This window comes from Oncorhynchus nerka, linkage group LG3, assembly GCF_034236695.1.
Source record: "Oncorhynchus nerka isolate Pitt River linkage group LG3, Oner_Uvic_2.0, whole genome shotgun sequence".
NCBI classification, from domain to species: domain Eukaryota; kingdom Metazoa; phylum Chordata; class Actinopteri; order Salmoniformes; family Salmonidae; genus Oncorhynchus; species Oncorhynchus nerka.
In genome coordinates, this window is record NC_088398.1 from 43,338,960 (window position 1) to 43,362,050 (window position 23,091).

The 23,091-nt window shown below is 42.0% G+C and overlaps 2 protein-coding genes across 3 annotated transcripts; one reads left to right on the forward strand and one right to left on the reverse strand.

The window, feature by feature from the left end:
* Positions 1–515: 515 nt before the first annotated feature.
* On the forward strand, positions 516–12,078 carry LOC115108332 (polypeptide N-acetylgalactosaminyltransferase 5-like). 2 transcript variants are annotated; one of them, XM_029632535.2, is made up of 10 exons: positions 518–2,279; positions 2,401–2,567; positions 2,902–3,021; positions 3,183–3,318; positions 4,813–4,932; positions 7,580–7,697; positions 7,958–8,287; positions 8,823–8,903; positions 10,458–10,610; positions 10,988–12,078. In XM_029632535.2, the coding sequence occupies exons 1-10, from the start codon at positions 1,156–1,158 to the stop codon at positions 11,126–11,128; spliced, it is 2,490 nt and encodes an 829-aa protein (XP_029488395.2). In that variant the 5' UTR covers positions 518–1,155; the 3' UTR covers positions 11,129–12,078. The 2 variants fall into 2 exon arrangements, 1 of the variants encoding a protein (XP_029488395.2); XR_003860336.2 differs by lacking the exon at positions 10,988–12,078 and having other exon boundaries at positions 516–2,279; positions 7,958–8,229; positions 10,458–10,545.
* Positions 12,079–13,968: 1,890 nt separating this feature from the next.
* Positions 13,969–20,059, reverse strand: LOC115108341 (cytohesin-interacting protein-like). The gene is made up of 8 exons (XM_029632550.2): positions 19,712–20,059; positions 19,200–19,249; positions 18,936–18,990; positions 18,722–18,824; positions 16,372–16,465; positions 15,990–16,056; positions 15,582–15,648; positions 13,969–15,353 (listed from the first exon to the last, which is right to left on the reverse strand). Exons 1-8 carry the CDS (start codon positions 20,042–20,044, stop codon positions 14,899–14,901), a joined length of 1,224 nt encoding a protein of 407 aa, XP_029488410.2. The 5' UTR covers positions 20,045–20,059; the 3' UTR covers positions 13,969–14,898.
* Positions 20,060–23,091: the final 3,032 nt, after the last annotated feature.

The following is a 23,091-nucleotide window of genomic DNA, read 5'->3' on the forward strand; positions in this document are numbered from 1 at the left end:
AAGGGCAGCCACCAGGAGAGACAACACAACATCCACCCCGCCTGCCTGCCTCCCGCTCTCTCTCTAAGTGTTGGGGGGCACTTAATGGTCTGGATGGAGCCAACAGGGCTCCCAAGAGATGACTGCTGATGAAGTGAAAACCTGTTGTGTCCTCTCTTAATCACTGGCTAATGGCTATTGCAATACAGCTTTTATGACACTCGTGTGTGTGTGTGTGTGTGTGTGTGTGTGTGTGTGTGTGTGTGTGTGTGTGTGTGTGTGTGTGTGTGTGTGTGTGTGTGTGTGTGTGTGTGTGTGTGTGAGTGAGTGAGTCACTGAGTTTTACTTCAATTGTGAATGTACGCATTGCAGACACCAAAGTAAGCGACACACCTGTACTGGTTACACCGGTTATGCTTGATTTACCCTATTATCACCATATTGACACGTCACACTTTGCTATAATTTCAAAGTTAAAAAAAACGGATGTGCAAAGGTCCATTACTGACCCCAAAAAACTGTCGGGGGGAAAGAAAAAAAGAAAAAAAATCAGTTTTTGTTCAGGCCTACACTCACTGTGCGACGCATCATGCCTTCTTTTGTTTATATTAGACAGGCCACATCCACTTTCACGCCACCTTCGACGTACCCTAAAACGGTTTGCATAAAATGAAGTTGTCTATCCAGTCACTGTGTGTGCTCTCAACGTTGAAATATGTCGTTGATGGGCGCTACCTCGACGACAGAACAGGGCGCAAATGTGTCAAAGAACTCAAATGGATGTCTGTGGTTTTGCATTCTCCTCAAGGGAATAATGATCTTTTCCTTTCTCATTCAAAGACATTAGGTGAGGGCAAGTAAGTGAACAACAAATTGCAAGATAATTGCCTGTGTACTTCCATATTAGTGGGCAGCGCATGATACACATTGTACCGTTCAGGGAAGTAAATGGGCAACGCGGAGGTAAGTTTTATTGATACATTGTTGCGTTTCGCTAAAAAAATCACAATAGTTCAACAAACCGTTGTTTGGCCAAAACCGCGTGGAATGCCACGCAGGTAATAGCCTACTAAAACTACCCCAAAGTAAAGAGAAGTTGAACGGGGAGGGGGAGAAGTATGACTCGTGCATGCATTAATAAGATACTGTGACCTAGTATTTCCAGACGTACTAAAAATGAAGGCTGTAAGGAAATACTTTAGGGGTAGTGGGAGGGCACTTGCATTTGTTTTCATTGCATCTGTCATTTGGCTACTGTTTGATATGGTAGCACTTCGCCTGTCAATGAATGATGTTAACAGCCAACTTCTGAAAGAAAGCGTAGTGAAGGAAAGGCTGACTGTCACACCGCAGGCCACGGAGCGTACACAGTTAGACTTAGACCTGGACGAGGCAGGTAATAAAGGTCCACTCCAGAATGAAAAGAAAGTCCTTGAAGTGGGCAGAAAGCGAGGACCTGCTGCCAAAAAGGACCCGCAGTTGAAGGACAAAGTCAATTCACATGAGCAACCAGGGGGGAATGCCCAACCAAAGTCAGAACAAGGAAAGTATGTCATTTTTAAGCCTAGCCAAATCGAAACAGTGAATCATGTCACAGGACAGTTGAGTGTGCCTTTGAATACGAAAACTCCTGTCAAAGACCTGTCAAAAAAGGCAGTGGACTTGATGCTAAATGTGGTGAAGTCCGAGGATGAGAAAGTGGCAGTGCTTTCGAACTTCACCAAAGTGCCACCTGGTGTTCAAGAAGGAAAACATGTGGAAACATTGACCTCAAAAAAGACAGAGAAAGCAGAGGAAAATATAGGCCTAGTGCAAAAAGCCAAAGCAAAAATGGACCAAAAGAAGAATGCGAGAGTCCGAGATCCACTGGAGCCTGACATACAAGAAAGCTTTATAAAATACAAAGTTGCCGTGGACCGCACAGTTAAATCTGTCAAAAAGGATGTACTGAAAGGAAAGGTGGTCGTCAATATTAAGGACAAACGGATCAATGCCGTTGATAAAGGTAAGCCGTATGCCTTAAATGAGACCGTACTTCCTAGAGCAAAGTTAAAACGTCAACCAGGAGTTCCCACAAACTCCACAGACGTTCGAAACACAGGCGTTCACAAAGTGCTGGCATTAGACATGACCGAAGCCCCCAGAGATGCCGATGCAATTGGGCAATTTGGGAAAGCAGCCATGGTGCCCAGTGACAAAGAGCAGGAGGTGAGGAACCGGTGGAATGAAGGCCATTTCAACGTGTACCTGAGTGACCAGATCCCTGTGGACCGAGCCATCCCAGACACCAGACCGCATACGTGAGTCACACTCTGGCCTTGACCACATCATGCATACTCACGTATTCCCACACTTGTATTCCTCATACAGACACCCATATAGTGATATAGTACAGTTTCTTGTTACTGTGTTGTTCTCCAGGTGTTCTGAGAGTGTGGTCCATGATGACTTGCCCACCACCAGTGTGATCTTCTGCTTTGTGGATGAGGTATGGTCCACTTTGCTCCGGTCCGTCCACAGTGTCCTCAATCGCTCTCCGCCACACCTTCTCAAAGAGATCATCCTGGTGGATGACTTTAGTTCCAAAGGTAAGAGGGAGGAGGAGCTTTCCTGGTAAACAGTAGAGGATGGGTTCAGAGTTTTTCCCTGCCGTCTGTTGTGTCCAGGGAAATTCTGGGCCCAACTGAAGACAATTTCATGACTCTAGGACCAAGAAAATGTGTTCAACCTAGCTACTGAAGTTTTGTAAATGTATATTCTTAATTGTAGAATATGGCATTTTTTTTTGCAATATACTTTGAAGTTACAGATTTGGAGATCTTCAGACAGCAACGATAGATTTATAACTAGGTCCTGGAGTTTTTCTTGGGCAGGTCACATAGTCAGAATGAACTCGGGCCCTTAACACATCTACTCTTTCAGAATATCTCAAGAACCACCTGGATGTGTACATGTCCCAGTTTCCCAAAGTGCGGATCGTCCGTCTGAAGGAGAGGCAGGGCCTGATCCGAGCTAGGCTGGCAGGAGCCGCCATTGCCAAAGGTAACCAACCACATCCTGCTATATCGTATGACCACTCTCGCTTACATTGTATGCTTTTTAAACAAAATATTCAATGGAAAGAAATCTCAGTCTTGTCCTCCCGTACATGAGGCAGTCAAGGGTTTGTTTGTCTTCAGTGGTTTGTTTGCATTTCCCTTCAGGTGATGTTTTGACTTTTCTTGACTCGCATATTGAATGCAACGTGGGCTGGTTGGAACCTCTGCTGGAGAGAGTATACATAGACAGGAGGAAAGTGGCCTGCCCAGTCATCGACGTCATCAGTGACAAGGACATGAGGTAATGTATCATTACCATAATACTAAATGCTTGCGTCTCAAATGGCACATTTCCTGTATACTGTCCATTTGGAAAGTATTCAGACCCATTTGACTTTATATAGACAGGTGTGTGTGCCTTTCCAAATCATGTCCAATCAATTGAATTTACCACAGGTGGACTTCAATCAAGTTGTAGAAACATCTCAAGGATGATCAATGGAAACGAGATGCACCTGAGCTCATTTTTGAGTCTCTTAGAAACGGGTCTGAATACTTACACTACCGGTCAAAAGAACACCTACTCATTCAAGGGTTTTTATTTCATTTTTACTATTTTCTCAATTGTAGAATAATAGTGAAGACATCAAAACTATGAAAAAACACATATGGAATCATGTAGTAACCCAGAAGGTGTTAAACAAATCAAAATATATTTTATATATAGCCACCCTTTGGCTTGAGAAGTGTTATTTCAAACTTTTGATTTCTTCACTATTATTCTACAATGTAGAAAATAGTAAAAATAAAGAAAAACCCTTGAATGAGTAGGTGTTCTAAAACATTTCATCGGTACTGTATGTAGATAAGGTATATCTGTTATTTATTTTGTATAAATTTGCACTATGGGCCCAGGTCAAAAGTAGTGCATTATGTAAGGACTAGGATACTATTAGAGCTGGGCGATATGGAAAAAAATCCATATCACGATAAATTGACTGAATTATCAAAATTAATTGAACAATAAATATCAAACATTAATGTGCATCAGTTGCTTAAAAAAAAAGAAGACATTACACTTAAAACTACTACTACTTTAAAAGCTGTAGCTATCTTTTGTCCTGTTAGCAATCGCCCATATTAGCGTACTTATTTCATTTCAAACTTCACATTTCTCTAGTGTGGGCTACTTTATCGGAATTATCAGTAACATTTTCTCAAGAAGTGATTATTTCGGTCGGTGTTACATTTTGGTTTATCGCCCCAGCTCTAATTTCAGAGTTATTATTCAACCTTATTGTCAAGGAGTTAGACCCCCCCCAAATTTGGTCTGTCAGTATCTTCTGGGGACACAATGTCTCTTTATTTACCTAGACTGGGCCGTTCTGACTCGGACACTGCTTATTTATCTGACTATGTCCCTAGAGTTGCAAAATGTCTGATAACATTACAGCAATGGAAGCTTTATGTGTTACCTACAAATCCTATCATCATTAGAAATATTACATTCACAGCTATCCATCTGATACATTTTCTGAATATTTGAGTCAACGGCCTTCTGACTTCTAGGGTTCATGTTGGACTTACCTGTATACATTGCTGTGAAAAGTAACCCCAACGACCAGAATTGTATCAACTTGTTTTTATGCAGCCAGGTTTGATGCAACATCCTGTTTACTGAATGTTGTTGATTATATGTGATTCATCGGCGCTATCTTGAGTTTCGCACATTTCATTACCTCACGCATTGTTAATCCAGGAATGTAATATTTGTTTAATGATATTCTGTTTACAGCTATGCGTTGGTTGAGAACTTCCAAAGAGGGGTATTCAAATGGCCCTTGGTGTTTTGGTGGCGCAGGTTATCAGAGGACGTCATTAAGAAGAATCACATGAAGGCTTCAGATCCCATCAGGTAGTTCTGGATTTCATTACGTCCCTCATTACTGTATGTTTACAAACACAGCAAATTGGCTAGTGTTTATTTTTCCTTCAGTGTAGCATTTCTGTGTTAAATTAACTCTAAGAGTGAGAATTACACATCACTCTGCAAGCCAGCGTAATGGGATTTGCTGGCCTGTAAAGCAGGAGGTTCCTAACACCACTGTTAGGGTAAAACTTGGCTTTCAAAGTAAGTAATTCTCACTGGGCACACACTGGTTGAATCAATGTTGTTTCCACGTCATTTCAATGAAACTACGTTGAACCAACATGGAATTGAAGTTGAATTGACGTCTATGCCCAGTGGGTTATGATATATGTAATGTATTGTCATAAACAGTTGCATGATAACATAGGAGGAACGGTAGGAACTCACTTGGTGAAGTCCACAGGATTGAAAATTGGCTAATTAAAAAAATCTGAATTTATTGGTCACATACGCAGATAAGTTTCTAGCTCCAACAGTGCTCCCTCTTCCTCCCTTTATCTTTCACCCCCTCCACTTCCCTTCTAACTCACCAAGTTACTCTCACTTTAACTAAACTAGACAGGGCTTTCACTCTTGTGCCTAATAGGTACACAAGAATACGCACAACAATCCAAAAATATCAGAACGAGCAATGTCATAGTCCGGAATATACACTACCATTCAAAAGTTTGCGGTCACTTAGAAATGTACTTGTTTTTGAAAGAAAAGCCCTTTTTTTTGTCCATTTAAAATAACATCAAATTGATCAAAAATACAGTGTAAACATTGTTAATGTTGTAAATTAATATTGTAGCTGGAAATGGCTTTTAAATTTTTTTCAAATTATGGAATATCTACATAGGCATACAGAGACCCATTATCAGCAACCATCACTCCTGTGTTCCAATGGCATGTTGTGTTAGCTAATCCAAGTTTATCATTTTAAACGGCTAATTGATCATTAGAAAACCATTTTGCTATGTTACCACAGCTCAAAACTGTTGTGCTGATTAAAGAAGCAATAAAACTGTCTGCCTTTAGAGTAGTTGAGTATCTGGAGCATCATCATTTGTGAGTTCGATTACAGGCTCAAAATGGCCAGAAACAAAGACCTTTCTTCTGAAACCCGTCAGTCTATTCTTGTTCTGAGAAATGAAGGCTATTCCATGTGAGAAATTGCCAAGAAATTGAGGATCTCGTACAACACTGTGTACTACTCCCTTCACAGAACAGGGCAATCTGGCTCTAATCAGAATAGAAAGAGAAGTGGGAGGCCCTGGTGCACAACTGAGCAAGAGGACATGTACATTAGCGTGACTCGTTTGAGAAACAGACGCCTCACAAGTCCTTAACTGGCAGCTTCATTAAATGGTGCCCGCAAACATCCGTCTCAACGTCAACAGTGAAGAGGCGACTCCGGGATGCTGGCCTTCTTGGCAGAGTTCCAATGTTTGTGTTCTTTTGCCCATCTTAATCTTTTATTTTTATTGGCCAGTCTGAGTTATGGCTTTTTCTTTGAAACTCTGCAAACTTAACATTGTCACTAACCAGGTTTCCATCCAAACGTTTTATGTGTGTAAAGTGCATGATGGATAAACAAATGTCATGCCAGGCCTGATGGAAACAACATTTTTGGGTAAAATTTCCAAATGTTGAAAAAACTAAATACGCTAGACAAGGTGGGCTCTCTATGTATTTGTAAAATGAATGATGGGAGATGTTGGTGGAAACGCTTTTATGTGCAAATATTGTTATAATAACCATAATATTGAAGTAAACATGGAGTCATGTGATGACAATGTTGTGTGGTCCTCCCACTATGACTCATTGGGAAAGCATGCAATTTATTTAACTACAGATTAACTTCACAGTGCAAGGTGATGAGCTTGATGCTCCTTTCCAGTAAATATTGAGGGTGTTATTGTGGTGACATGATGATCGATGCTTGGCTGCCATTTGACTAATAAATTGAATCTGTCTCTTTTGTCCATAATAATCTCTCTCATATGTGCTACCTAGCCAACCATATATATATATTTTTAATTTGGTACATGGGAATTTTAACCGCAAGAGGTATTTTTTTATGTGCACTACGCCATCACGCACAGCCTTGATCTGCAAGTCAATTTGATGGAAACGCATCTGTGGTGGGAAAATGAGCATATTGTTTTTGGGAATATTTGCATGAAACCTAGCTAGTGTTGATTTAACACTGGAGAATTTGTTGTGTAGTAACAGTTGCGGATTAGTTCAAGTACATAAGTATTGGGGCCCTCTTCTAATACTTTGGAAATTCATCCTTCGTTCCTTGTTTCCTTCAGTTAATCATCGATCTATACACGATTGGATAGGTCAATGCTAGTTTACGCCAACCTATTACTTTCACCAATCAGTTGAGATCAGCGACTACTTCAAGGAAAGGAGGAAGGAAGGATGCAGGATGGAAGTATTCCAACAGGGCCAAGTTCTGACTCATCCGAATTACTCTTAAGTTAATAAGACCAAGGAGGAATGTTGTGTTTTGAGAGAAACTGAGTAATTCAATCTCCAGGAAATCTCAACAGAAAACGTTTCGCAGCAAAACAAATGGTACTTATTGCATAAGTTCAGGTTAGTCCCTCCCTTGTGTATGACTGTGTACTTTGTTTCTCAGGTGTCCCATCATGGCAGGAGGACTTTTCTCCATCGATAAGAAGTACTTCTATGAACTGGGCTCTTATGATCCTGGCTTGGATGTATGGGGTGGAGAGAACATGGAGATCTCTTTTAAGGTCAGTGACTCATTTCTTCTGGGTTTTTTTTGTGTGTTTTTTTTTTTTTTTAGAGATTGAACTATTTGCAGGTTTTGTTATTCTTCAACCTGTTCCAGGAATACACACTTAACTACGCTCATGATCAAGGCCGCCTCTTAAATGGCACCCTATACCCTATGTAGTGCACTACTTTTGACCAGAGCCCGATGAGCAATAGGGTGCCGCGTGTGACTTCGATCAAATGTTCTGATCACATCCTACTTGTGTTGTTTTTGTAGATTTGGATGTGTGGAGGTGAGATCGAGATCATCCCATGTTCCAGAGTGGGCCACATTTTCCGAGGCGCCAACCCATACAAGTTCCCCAAGGACAGGCAGAAGACGGTCGAGCGTAACCTGGCCAGGGTGGCAGAGGTGTGGCTGGATGAGTACAAGGACCTGTTCTATGGCCATGGATACTACCATCTGCTGGATAGGAGTGTCATCGACATTGGCAACCTCACAGACCAGATCGAGCTCCGGAAGAAGCTCAAGTGCAAGAGCTTCAAATGGTACCTGGATAATGTGTACCCAGACATGGTTGCTCCATTGGTCAAAGCTGAGGGGCTAGTAGGTGTACTTTTTATTATAAAAATAATTGATTTGATATTTATAGCACTTTTCCAGATGCTCAAAACCCTTATGCAGTTTATTCCTGTGGTTTATAACTTTATTTGAAATTCTTAAAATTATTGTCTACTGAATTAGTAGGAATCCAGTTTTTCTTTTAGGCTGTTTATCTTAGAATATATTGCATTTGGTGCTCTTTTTCTGGCAAACAATTGTTACTCTTAGTTTATTTTTCCGTTAACTTATCCCGCATCTCGATGCTGACAGACAATTGTACTTTTTTTATGAGAGGGGGATGTTTACTTGTCTGCTCTCAATGCCTCTGCAACACAGAGATGCCAATTGTCCTCTTATCTGAACAAAAAGTGACTGGATTGTGACAGTTGTCTGTCAGGATCTGTTGAAGGCTCAGAATGGAAAGAAATGATAAGCTTTTCTACTGTCAATAGTGCAGTGACGATGCCTACGTAAACTACTGTTATGACTGCTCAACGCATTGACATGAAATGTTATACCTGTGATCCTCCTTTGCTAGGTTTTCAATCGTGGAGTAAGAAAATGCCTCGCTCTGCAGAAAGGCTCCCTTGCCTTTGAGATATGTGATCTCAGCAAGCTGGTAAATACTCCTAAATTCCCCATTTGAAATGAACGGCTGTCCTATGACTATAACCCACTATGGAATCCCTGTTGAGTTCAACACACACCCAAGCGGCATTGAAAACCCCATAGTTATCATGAAGCCTAATTATACAGTGCCAGTTAAACGTTTGGACACACCTACCATTCAAGGGTTTTTCTTTATTTTTACTGTTTTCTACATTGTAGAATAATAGTGAACACATATGGAATCATATAGTATCCAAAAAAGTGTTAAACAAATACAAATATATTTTGCATTCAAAGTAGCCACCATTTGCCTTGCACACTCTTGGCATTCCCTCAACCAGCTTCATGAGGTAGTCACCTGGAATGCATTTCAATTAACGGGTGTGCCTTGTTAATTTGTGGAATTTGTTTCCTTAATGTGTTTGAGCCAATCAGTTGTGTTGTGACAAGGTAGTGGTGGTATACAGAAGATAGACCTATTTGGTAAAATACCAATTCCATATTGTGGCAAGAACAGCTCAAATAAGAAAAGCGAAACGACAGTCCATCATTACTTCAAGACATGAAGGTCAGTCAATCTGGGGAAATTTCAAGAAATGTTCATGTTTCTTCAAGTGCAATCACAAACACCATCAAGCGTTGTGATGAAACTGGCTCTCACGAGGACCGCCACAGGAAAGACCCAGAGTTACCTCTGCTGCAGAAGATAAGTTCATTAGTTACCAGGTTCAGAAACTGCAGCCAAAATAAATGCTTCACTAAGTTTAAGTAACAGACACATCTCAACATCAATTGTTCAGAGAAGAATCAGGTCTTCATGGTCAAATTGCTGCAAAGAAACCACTACTAAAGGACACCAATAAGAAGAAGAGACTTGCTTTGGCCAAGATACACAAACAATGGACATTAGACCAGTAGAAATCTGTCCTTTGGTCTGATGAGTCCAAATTGGAGATTTTTTCTTCCAACCGCTGTGTCTTTGTGAGATCCAGAGTAGGTGAACGGTAGGCTGTGTAAGGGCTATTTGACCAAGAAGGAGAGTGATTGAGTGCTGCATCAGATGACCTGGCCTCCACAATCACCCAACCTCAACCCAATTGAGATGGTTTGGGATGAGTTGGACCGCAGTGAAGGAAAAGCAGCCAGCAAGTGCTCAGCATATGTGGGATCTTCTTCAAGACTGTTGGAAAAACATTCCTCATGAAGCTGGTTGAGAGAATGCCAAGAGTGTGCAAAGCTGTCAAGGCAAAGGGTGACTACTTTGCAGAATCTGAAATATAAAATATATTTGGATTTGTTTAACATTTTCGGTTACTACATGATTCCTCATGTTTCATAGTTTTGATGTCTTCGCTATTCAACAATGTAAAAAATAAAGAAAACCCCTTGAATGAGTAGGTGTCTTCAAACTTTTGACTGATACTGTATGTCTGGCATCACAAATTGCACCATATTCCCTAGATATTGCACTACCCTATGGGTCTCGGTCAAAAGCAGTGCACTATATAGGTAATGGTGCCATTTGGGACACATATTAACTAACCCCTCTGTCCCTAAACCTCAGAATCAGCACTTCAATTACACCTGGATGAGGCACGTTCGCCAGAAAGATGTCTGTCTCACTGCTCAGGACAAAGGTAGCAGCCTGGCTATGCAGCCGTGCGACAACACCAAGCCACAGCTACGCTGGCTCCACAAGGCCTCCAACTCTGCTCTGGTAGGTTCGCTTTACAGTGGGCCTTTACCACCTCTACTAGAGTTCTCTGGATATCGATTTTTGTGACGAATATTTGTTATTCTTATGCCAAGCTACTGTCAGCAACTAGCATACAGAAGATGTACAGTGTGCTTGAAGGTTGGAGTGAAGAGGAAATTCAGCAACTCTTGGGGGATAGTGGATGTTGATTTTAAATTGCTTCTTTATTGTTAAAACCATCGCATTTTTGGTCCTTAGCCTCGTCAGGGTTTGCACCTCAATTCGCAACACCTTGGTTGAAGAGCGAGGTAGCAGCAGTGCTCCTTTGCTGATTGAAAGTTAACATTCTGTGCATCATGGTGCTTACTGTACTATTTCCCTGTGTCGTCTTTGTTCAGGTGGAGCACCTCGTTACGGAGCTTGCTTCCCAGCGTTTGTGTCTTGAGGCTGGGGCTCTGGCTGACCGCATGCAGCTGAAGAGGTGTGAGCCTACCAGTCCCTACCAGAAGTGGCAGTTCACACACTACCACGCTGAATGACGGGAGTACAGGGCTACAGCACTATTCATGCATTAGTGATCGACACTCCAGTACTTGACTGTGCTGTGTGTGTTTTGGATGTGGTCTGTTGCAATAGGAATACGCATGGTGTTGGTTTGAGGGTGGTGTTGGGATGTGCAATGTTTTTTTTAAATCATGATCAACTTTTGAATTTTGCATGACTTATGAGGCCCCGGAAATGATTTGAAAGGGCAGCTATTAGACAATGTAATCAGTGTTTTCGGATGCATTGTTTACTGGAGTTGCACTTTTTATTGAGCTCTTTGGTTTTACACTGTATGTTCATCAGCTTTGCAAAAACAAATGTTCTCTAAAGAGCCGTGGCATATCGACAATTTTTCTACAGATGTTCTCTATATTGTAGCTCTCGGTTTGACCACACAATTTACCATATTTCTTCCTGTTTCAGTGCCAAATGGCTGGATATATTATGCCACTTTTCCATGATTCATGTAAATACATATTTTCTGTCCATGTACCATTTTCACTGTTTGAAATACCATTTTATGTACAAATTGAAATGTGTGCATGAGCCTGTGTAGACATATCACAGATAGCTTTGCTAAAGACATTTATTTGTATTTTTATGAGATTAAAAAGAATTGCATTGTATTATGTGAGGTTATGACTCAGCTCCGGGTTGACGTTTCCCCTAAGGTACCAATCTAGGTTCAACTTCCCTTCCCCCAATCCTAACCTCAACGATTAGTGGGGGGAAATGCAAAACTGACCCAAGATCGGTGTCTACGGGCCACTTCACCCTATACCTTATGTCTCACTTAGGATAATAAGAGCTGCTTCTTTATTACTATATGGTTATAGGTTTGGTACATACTGTATGTATATTTCTCTAACACTAGAGGGGACTGTTGTTGATAAAATGATATTCTTTCTCCTTTTCTGAATAGATATTAAAAATGATCATTTAATGTGGGTTTCTTTTTTCCAATTTTTTGCAACAAATATTTCACGAGAACCTATAGGCCTACACTTTTTCACTGTTCTTATGGAAATATTACGGCATGGAAAGGTATGGCTGTTACAGAGAGCTTTAGGGGTTAACTTTAGTAGTTGATCTTATGGCGTAACGGGAACTATATACATTTAAATAGCAGAACTTCTTGGGTTGATCACCTTAAAATAAAATAAAAATTGCGGTGGGTTTTAAGACGCTTACATTCATACTTCCAGTGCTTACCAAACTGAATTGAAATCTATACAGGCCAGGTTCCTTGGGAAAGTATTCAGACCGCTTGACTTTTTCTGCATTTTGTTACGTTACAATTACCCCATAATGACAAAGCGAAAACAGGTTTTTAGAAATGTTTGCACTTTTTTTTTTTTAAACACCTTATTTACAAACCTATTCAGACCCTTTGCTATGAGACTTGAAATTAAGCTACGGTGTTTCCTTGAGATGTTTCTACAACTTGATTGGAGTCCACCTGTGGTAAAGTCAATTGATTGGACATGATTTGGAAAGGCACACACCTGTCTATATAAGGTCCCACAAAAACCAAGCCATGAGGTCGAAGAAATTATCTGTAGAACTCAAAGACAGGATTGTGTCTGGGGAAGGGTACCAAAATATTTATGCAGCATTGAAGGTCCCCAAGAACACAGTGGCCTTCATAAATGGAAGAAGTTTGGAACCAACCAGACTCTTCCTAGAGCTGGCTGCCCGGCCAAACTGAGCAATCGGGAGAGAAGGGCCTTGGTCAGGGAGGTAACCAAAAACCCGATGGTCACTGACAGAGCTCTAGACTTCCTCTGTGGAGATGGGAGAAAATTCCAGAAGGACAACCATCTCTGAAGCACTCCACCAATCAGGCCTTTATGGTAGAGTGGCCAGACAGGAAGTCACTCATTTCCAACAGGACAATGACCCTAAGCACACAGCCAAGACAACGCAGGAGTGGCTTTGGGACAAGTCTTTGTATGTCCTCGAGTGGCTCAGCCAGAGTACGGACTTGAACCTGATCGAACGTCTCTGGGGAGACCTGAAAATAGCTGTGCAGCGACGCTCCCCATCCAACCTGACAGAGCTTGAGAGGATCTGCAGAGAAGAATGGGAGAAACGCCCGAAATACAGGTGTGCCAATCTTGTAGCGTCAAACCCAAGAAGACTTGAGGCTGTAATCGCTGCCAAAGGTGCTTCAACAAAGTACTGAGTAAAGGCTCTGAATACTTATGTAAATGTAATATATAAATGTGCAGTTTTTTGTTAATGTGCAAACATTAAAAAAAAAAACTTTTTGCTTTGTCATTAGAGGGTATTATGTGTAGACTGATGGGGGGGGGGGGGACTATTTAATCCATTTTAGAATAAGGCTGGAAAGTAACTAAATGTGAAAAAATTCAAGGGGTATGAATACTTTACGAATGCACTGTATATTGCTCCAGCCATTATCATGAGCCCGTCCTCCCCAATTTAGGTGCCACCAACCTCCTGTGAGTGCAATGTTGTCTCTTGCTGCGGAGTCCCCAGTCTTGAGGTTCTAAGTCAAGTAAAAAAAAAAATTCTATCCATTTCAGTCTCAAGTCAGACGTGGGTCAAAGTCATGTGACGTTTGTGCTGCCTATTCTTTAATTAAAGTTACGTTTATGCTGCCTACCCTTTCATTTAAGTTACGTTTATGCTGCCTACCCTTTCATTTAAGTTACGTTTATGCTGCCTACCCTTTCATTTAAGTTACTTTTATGCTACCTACCCTTTCATTTAAGTTACGTTTATGCTACCTACCCTTTCATGTAAGTTACTTTTATGCTACCTACCCTTTCATTTAAGCAACAGAAGAAGGCAATATGAGAGTATGAGATAGAGAATATGTGACGAGTGACAGTTTATTTGTGCATTTTTTTACAGGTCACTTGTGTTCAGAGAATTTCAAAACATATTTGCTTTGAACCTTAATAAAAGCAGCAATATGAAGACAGCAAGCATAAAACAAATTACATTACACGACACTCCAAGTTACTGAAAAATGTCCTGAATTACAGGAAACTTCAGATGTGTAGTTTATCAAGACAGAAAGTTGTAGATACATAAGCAAGCCACATGTGGCAATGGGAACAGAAATAGTGAAGAACGTAGCACCTTCTCTGCCCACATCCTGTTTTGAACTGTGCAGTTAACCACGTAGCTAAGAACTCACACTTTTTTACGTGACAAAACTGCCAGACATGCTGTCCAATAACTTGTTTGATCACATGTAAATATGCAACGCATACATGTCTTAAGATATACAAGCAAAATGTTTAATTGAGGAAGACCGAGCCTTTTCATTCATAGTCTCTCTTAGTTATCACCCTACATCCAATGGTCACAATTTTAGAAATGGCAAGCACAATCTTTGTTTCATTGGCTGCACACACATGAACTGAGTTCTTGCGTTCCTTATTACAAATAACTGCATTCTTTATTACAAAGAAGTTTTACAATTTTAAGAATTGACGCTATTTCCTCTAGGATTTTGGTCAAGAACAAATCCTCTGAAAATGGTTGTGTGAAAGTGCAACACCAAAGCAGTCCATCATGCACACAGTATCTGTAGATAACTGAAGGCTTTTTTTCAAAGGGAGAATGCTTGCTTCCTCCTAATGCTTCTCATGTCCATAATGCTCATATAGTATGTGTCTCTTCCCGAGTCCAGGTATGGTATCCATATTAGGACTGTCTCAGCGAGAAATGTTTGTATTGAACGTCAAATCACACAAAGACGTACTGTAGTGTTCGTTCATAGCTCAGTTCAGGTGTCCTCCTCCTCCACTGAGTGGTTGAATCCAGGGATGAACTTCAGGATGTGTTTGCGGATGCTGGCTCTTCTGGCCTTCCTGGGGAGAGTCCCAAACAGGGAGGAGACTCTGGAGGCATCCCATGTGGGGGAGGGGGAGGAGAGGGAACTACTGCGGCTGGACAGGCTACCGCTGCGGGTACGGCTGAGGCTGGCTGGGGGCCTGAGGGGCCCCTCCTCGGTGAAGTCTCTGGAGAAGAAGCAACTATCGTCTGGACTGGCCACACTGCAGGGGCTCGGGGAGCCCAGGTCGCCAAACACACTGGCCAGGTCACTGTCCTCCGTCATCCCACTCTGGCAGCTACTGTCACTGGAGAAGCGGTGGCCGCGGTGGCCACTGTGTCCTGACAGAGACATTGGAGACATCAGGGAGTCCATAGAGGGGTGTAGAGAACTGTCATTCAGGTTACCTTGAGACAAGAGAAGAGTAGTTAGTTGACAGTGTGAACTTATCCAATCACAGTATTCATGTGCATTATAAAGGATGTGGTTGATAGACAGGATTTTTCCCCCCAGTTCATTTCTCACAATGATGTTCAACAAAGCTCATTAATAGACAGATCAGCGACTCGTCATTTTCACATCAGCTAATGAGAAAGGAAGTTCTGCGGGTTTCAAAGCTGGGAAAAACCCCTCACCTCGCGTAAGACATTTTTCCTGTAATGTGAGCGCTTGCAACTCCACCCTTTTCTCTCTCAGGGTTTGCTGTGTGGACAAAGACGTAGAATGACGATTAGACTCGGTTGACTCGGAGGTCAGCCATACAGTACTTAACATGACCTGTATAATGACGTGTTACCCTGTGACCCAATTCATCTATGTAGGGTCAGTGATGAAATGGTGTTGAGCATACATATAGCTATACTGAACCGGTTTCAATACTGTGCTACCGTTGTTCTGTCATGTGTGCTTAGTTGTGCTGTGCTGGGTGGGGTTATGTGGTTGGCTACAGCACAGAGCACACCACCCATATTTTCCACTGTAAGGTTTTATTCAACTATGGTGTGTTATTGAAGCCAAACATTCGCCCTGTAAGAGAGACACACCTTGAGCAAGCTCATCTTCTTCTCCAGTTCAATCCTCTTCACCACCGTCCCACACACCGTCTCCATCCTGAGATTACACAGGGACTAAATGAGCACAAGCAGCCATAGTTCCGTATATAGTGCGCTAATTCTGACCATGTCCCATAGGGCACTTTATAGTGCACTACTTTGACCAGGACCCATAGAGCTCTGTTCAAAAGTTGTGCACAATATTGGGAATAGGGTGCCATTTGAGATGCTCCCAAACAAATCTCACAAATAATTCTGACACCGTGATACAATATCAAGGTTCATCAGAATGTTTCTATGCTCAATGTTTTTCTCATTCTTCAGAGTTAGACAGTAACCCTTTGGCTTGGGTCTCATTGCAGGTCTTACTCACCGTAATAGGTTGTTGGATTCTCGAATCAGGTCAACGATGCCCTGATGGCTTGACCCCTCAATGCTGACCCCATTGATAGTGACGATAACATCACCTATGTGAACAGAGCAAGAGGAAGAGAGACAGAGAGTGAGAAAGAGAGAGAGAGATAGCGAGAGAAAGAGAGCATATGAGAGATAGACAGAGAGAGAAAGAGAAGTCAGGCCGTTGCGTTGTTGGCCTTTCTCTGTGTGAAAGTTACATGTATTGTAATGGGTGTAACATGGACATCTCTCTGATTCAATCAGATCAATCGTTAATCACCCGCATAGCTGATATTGTGGCAGTGGCAGAGGTGTAACTGCGTTGGAGCTGTCAAATCGGTGAGCAGCTGTTCTTGATCATTGTCACGAAGCCACACCCATCCCACTCGCATTAGAAGTTCAGAACGAGAAAGTGTTGGCTAAATAATAATGACACTCAAATTGAAAAATCATAAAACTATTAATTTCTACAAGCCTAATCGAGGTGTACTGTAGATCACATCTCACATTTCAGTGTTCGAACTTGTAAACAAGGCTGCATGGGATTTCTCATAATACGACCCCGTGCAGCCAATGGCAATGTCCACTTTAAGTATAATGACAGGAACCGCTTGTGGATTTGACAGCCCGACACCACCAGAACAAACGCTACAGTGAGGGGGAAAAAGTATTTGATCCCCTGCTGATTTTGTATGTTTGCCCACTGAAAAATAAATGATCAGTCTATAATTTTAATGGTAGGTTTATTTGAACAGTGAGAGACAGAATAACAACAAAAAAATCCAGAAATACGCATGTCAAAAATGTTATAAATTGATTTGCATTTTAATGAGGGAAATAAGTATTTGACCCCCTCTCAATCAGAAAGATTTCTGGCTCCCAGGTGTCTTTTATACAGGTAACGAGCTGAGATTAGGAGCACACTCTTAAAGGGAGTGCTCCTAATCTCAGTTTGTTACCAGTATAAAAGACACCTGTCCACAGAAACAATCAATCAGATTCCAAACTCTCCACCATGGCCAAGGCCAAAGAGCTCTCCAAGGATGTCAGGGACAAGATTGTAGACCTACACAAGGCTGGAATGGGCTACAAGACCATAGCCAAGCGGCTTGGTGAGAAGGTGACAACAGTTGGTGCGATTATTCACAAATGGAAGAAACACAAAAGAACTGTCAATCTCCCTCGGCCTGGGGATCCATGCAAGATCTCACCTTGTGGAGTTGCAATGATCATGAGAACGGTGAGGAATCAACCCAGAACTACACGGGAGGATCTTGTCAATGATCTCAAGGCAGCTGGGACCATAGTCACCAAGAAAACAATTGGTAACACACTATGCCGTGAAGGACTGAAATCCTGCATCGCCCGCAAGGTCCCCTGCTCAAGAAAGCACATATACATGCCCGTCTGAAGTTTGCCAATGAACATCTGAATGATTCAGAGGACAATTGGGTGAAAGTGTTGTGGTCAGATGAGACTAATATGGAGCTCTTTGGCATCAACTCAACTCGCCGTGTTTGGAGGAGGAGGAATGCTGCCTATGACCCCAAGAACACCATCCCCACGGTCAAACATGGAGGTGGAAACATTATGCTTTGGGGGTGTTTTTCTGCTAAGGGGACAGGACAAATTCACCGCATCAAAGGGACGATGGACGGGGCCAAATCTTGGGTGAGAACCTCCTTCCTTCAGCCAGGGCATTGAAAATGGGTCGTGGATGGGTATTCCAGCATGACAATGACCCAAAACACACGGCCAAGGCAACAAAGGAGTGGCTCGAGAAGAAGCACATTAAGGTCCTGGAGTGGCCTAGCCAGTCTCCAGACCTTAATCACATAGAACGTCTGTGGAGGGAGCTGAAGGCTCGAGTTGCCAAACGTCAGCCTCGAAACCTTAATGACTTGGAGAAGATCTGCAAAGAGGAGTGGGACAAAATCCCTCCTGAGATGTGTGCAAACCTGGTGGCCAACTACAAGAAACGTCTGACCTCTGTGATTGCCAACAAGGGTTTTGTCACCAAGTGCTAAGTCATGTTTTGCAGAGGGGTCAAATACTTATTTCCCTCATTAAAATGCAAATCAATTTATAACATTGTTGACATGCGTTTTTCTGGATTTTGTTGTTGTTATTCTGTCTTTCACTGTTCAAATAAACCTACCATTAAAATTATAGACGGATCATTTCTTTGTCAGTGGGAAAACGTACAAAATCAGCAGGGGATTGAATACTTTTTTCCCCTCACTGTATGCGGATGTCAGCTAAAGCAGATCTGTTTGAATAAAGCGCTGAGTTTGGGCCACAGAGGAAGTAGGAGGTGGGTGTCTCACCGGCGGTCAGACCTGCACTCTCAGCTGAGCTGTCCTCCTGCACCTTGCACACAAACGTGCACATCTCCACCGCCATGCTTTTCTTCAGCTGAATGCCATACGTCTAGAACAAGAGGAATCATACTTCTGTCACTAGGCAGTACTGATAGCGCAGATAAATATTTCTTGAAAATGTATTTTGCATTCCTTGTAAAAAACTGATTAAATGTCTTACCTGAATTTCAAATCCAAAAGTCTCATTGTCTTGCTTTTGTAACATAATGGTAGTCCTATGTGCAGGCAGAATTTAGTTACACACTTGTCATAACTTGAGTCATTAAACATAATTGTGTTTGTATCATAGTATTAACAGTCAATCAAATTTCAATCAAATGTATTTATAAAGCCCTTCTTACATCAGCTTTACAGCAACCCAGCCTAAAACCCCAAAGAGCAAGCAAACAGTGCACTATACAAATGACAAAGGGCTTGTATTTACCTCTGAGGGTCAGTGTAATCCACTAAGGAGTTTGAGCGGGCTCTATTGGACTGGAAAGTCAAAAATATATTTGTATACATTTTCATACATTTTATAAATACAACAGTGAAAATAACTATTCTGATTATAAATTCATTTCATGTAAAATAAACAATATTTAGACCAGTCTCTTCATATTCTTGGTAAATAATGTGACAAAATATGTTCATTTATCTTAAACACAGTGTGTTTCCAGGTACATTTTTTCTGCGAATGAACTAGTCTGTCTCATGTAAAACAAAAATATTACAATTGTCATACAGCTTTTTGTCTTTGTAAGGGCTCTGTTTTGTTTTGGTAAGTGTTCATATATTCCTCTCGGATGCCACTGAAACGGTTTCATATACTATCTACAAACATCACTGACCTCTAAGAATAACAAACTGGGCGCAGCTTATAGGTCACATGACTGAAATGATACACAGTAAAACTGTTCCATCTTTTCCTGTTTCTTTCCAAGGTTTCTCACTCACCTGTTTCCAGCCTCTTGGCAGAGTCCCGGGAGTAGCCCCCCCATTCTGACTGGTTTTGTTATGGGGTTCCTTCAGAGAGCGATGATACCACAGACGACCCTTCTTCCTCAGAGAGCCCTCCATAATGTAACTGTTCTGCCTGCTCTGTCGCAGGAGCCTGTTGAGGTTCGTGGTGGATTGCATGGTTGAGTGGAGCGCTCTCTCTTCACAGCACCATATTGCAGCTCTGCTACAGATAGTTCCGTACAGTAACTCTGCATGTGTCGTATGTGGTGTGTCCCTGCCCTGCTGTGCTGCTGAAAGCAAATGTGTCAAAGCGGAAATCCACACCATGTGACTATGGCGAACCTGTGTTCGTCGATCACAGCCCTGTGCTCACTTTTTTTTTCTTATATTTCTTGTGAACTGTTTGTCTGCTCTGCTGCGGCCGGGAAAAGGAATCTGCTTACGTTTTTTTTTTTTTTTTCAAACATCCCCCGTTTCTTTGTTCAGTCTGTGCGATTCGATTTACGGTCTGTCAGAAATCAGCAATGCATGAAAAACTACCACCTCTGTGGTCGTGTCTAGCATCACCTGCTTCCCCTTACTCCAGTTTCTGTTTTCTGAATGGGTTCGAGTCAACCTGAGCCTCTCTGGTCCACCAAGCAAAGAGCTTTGTCTTGTGAGGACAGACAAAAGCAGGCTTTCGCTCGGGGCTAGAGACTTGCTTTACAAACACACGGCATGGGTCAATGGCTAGAAGCCGCCAGAGGTGGTTTGATCAAAGAGGAAATCACACACAGGCCAATGGTCACAAATAAAAACAAAGTCGGATGTGCTAAATAAAGAAGACTCTCACAGGACATATAAAAAACGACTATTTTCCTAATTCATTTTCTAAGATAAAGAACAATATGTTTTAGATGATTATACAGTACCTTTCCTGTTGCATTCATTCAAATACACCAAAATGTATGATGTGTTTGGGATACAAAACCAATTAAAATTGGTCAAATAGAAACATCAGAATGTCCCACACCTAAAGCCTGTCTTTGTGACACTGTCCCAAATGGCACTGTATTCCCTATATAGTACACCACTTTTGACCAGAGCCCTATAGGTTGCCATTTGGGACCAGCCCTCACGAAACAAAATGGTTAACGGCAGTGTTGCCTCACTCTAATCCTCTCTGGCCCATTGAACCTGTGTGACCCATGGCAGAGCCAGCTACCAAGCTTCCACGGGACTGTCAGGCCAGTAGATTTTCCCCTCCACTGTAACACTGTGTACAGACAAGGAATGCGCACCAAATGACACACTATTCGCTATACAGTGGCATTCGGAATGTATTCAGACCCCTTGACCTTTTCCACATTTTGTTACGTTACAACCTTATTCTAAAATGGATTAAATAAAACATTTTACTCATGAATCTACACACAAGCCTCCAAAATTGTGCAAAATGTATACAAAAAAAACACAGAAATATCATATTTACATAAGTATTTAGGATCTTTACTTGGTACTTTGTTGAAGCACCTTTGGCAGCGATTACAGCCTCAAGTCTTCTTGGGAACGACGCGACAAGTTTGGCACACCTGTATTTGGAGAGTTTCTCCCATTCTTCTCTGCAAATCCTCTCAAGCTCTGTCCAGTTGGATGGGGAGTGTCGCTGCACAGCTATTTTCATGTCTCTCCAGAGATGTTCGATCGGGTCAAGTGAGGGCTCTGGCTGGGCCACTCAAGCACATTCAAAGACTTGTCCCGAAGCCACTTCTGTGTTGTCTTGGCTGTGTGCTTAGGGTCGTTGTCCTGTTGGAAGAAGAACCTTTGCCCCAGTCAGGTCCTGAGAGCACTGGAGCAAGTTTTCATCAAGGATCTCTCTGTATAGTGCTCTGTTCATCTTTTCCCCTCGATCCTGACTAGTCTCCCAGTCCCTGCCGCTGAAAAACATTCCCACAGCATGATGCTGCCACCACCATGCTTCACCGTAGGGATGGTGCCCGGGTTCTTCCAGACGTGATGCTTGGCGTTCAGGCCAAAGAGTTCAATGTTGGTTTCATCAGACCAGAGAAACTTGTTTCTCATGGTCTGAGAGTCCTTTAGTTGCCTTTTGGCAAACTCCAAGCAGGCTGTCATGTGCCTTTTACTGAGGAGTGGCTTCCATCTGGCCACTCTACCATAAAGGCCTGATTGGTGGAGGGCTGCAGATATGGTTGTCTTTCTGGAATGTTCTCCCATCTCCACAGAGGAACTTTGAAGCTCTGTCAGAGTGACTATTGGGCTCTTGGTCACCTCCCCTGACCAAGGCCCTTCTCCACCGATTGCTCTGAAGAATTCTAGGAAGAATCTAGGTGGCTCCAAACTACTTCCATTTAAGAATGATGGAGGACACTGTGTTCTTGGGGACCTTCAATGCTGCAGAAATGTTTTGGTACCCTTCCCCATATCTGTGCCTCAACACAATCCTGTCTCGGAGCTCTACGGACAATTTCTTTGAACTCATGGCTTGGTTTTTGCTCTGACATGCACTGTCAACTGTGGGACCTTATATAGACAGGTGTGTGCCTTTCCAAATCATGTCCAATCAATTGAATTTACCACAGGTGGACTCGAATCAAGTTGTAGAAACACCTCAAGGATGACCAATGGAAACAGGATGCACCTGAGCTAACTTTCAAGTCTCATAGCAAAGGGTCTGAATACTTATGTAATTAAAAGGTATAATTTTTATATTTTTAATAAATTATTATTATTTTTAAATCTAAAAACCTGTTTTTTCTTTGTCATTATGGGATATTATGTGTAGATTGATGAGGAAACATTTTTATTGAATCCATTTTAGAATAAGGCTGTAACGTAACAAAATGTGGAAAAGGGGTCTGAATACTTTCTGAATGCACTTTAGGGCTCTGGTCAAGTAGTGAAATATGTAGGGAATAGGGTGGCATTTGGAACACATGGCTCATCTAGAAATGTAATTCTGATGGTTGTCACGTTTAACATATTGCAATATTTCATCAAGACAAAAACATTCCTCGCTAATGTTTCAAATGTTACATTGTGCTGTTCAGCTTTAAGTAGCTGGGATATTAATTGACCAATTGTGTGAATGTAGGATGTTTACAGTCAGTTGTTCAGATAGGCCTTGCCTAGTTGGAAATTCACTGAGGAAAGAGCAGGGGAGTTTGTAAAGTACGGGTACTGTAAGTGGTTTAATGACAGTTTTCCCTCAGCTCTGCAGAACATAAACTAATTTGATTTGTACTGTCAGGCCTTGAATACTTCTACGTCACCATTGGGGGGGACAAGCCTGGTTTCAGAAATGTATCCCACAAAGCCACATCTGTGAAGTTATGATTGGCCATGTTCCCGGTCACAGTGCTGTAGAATTGAACAGA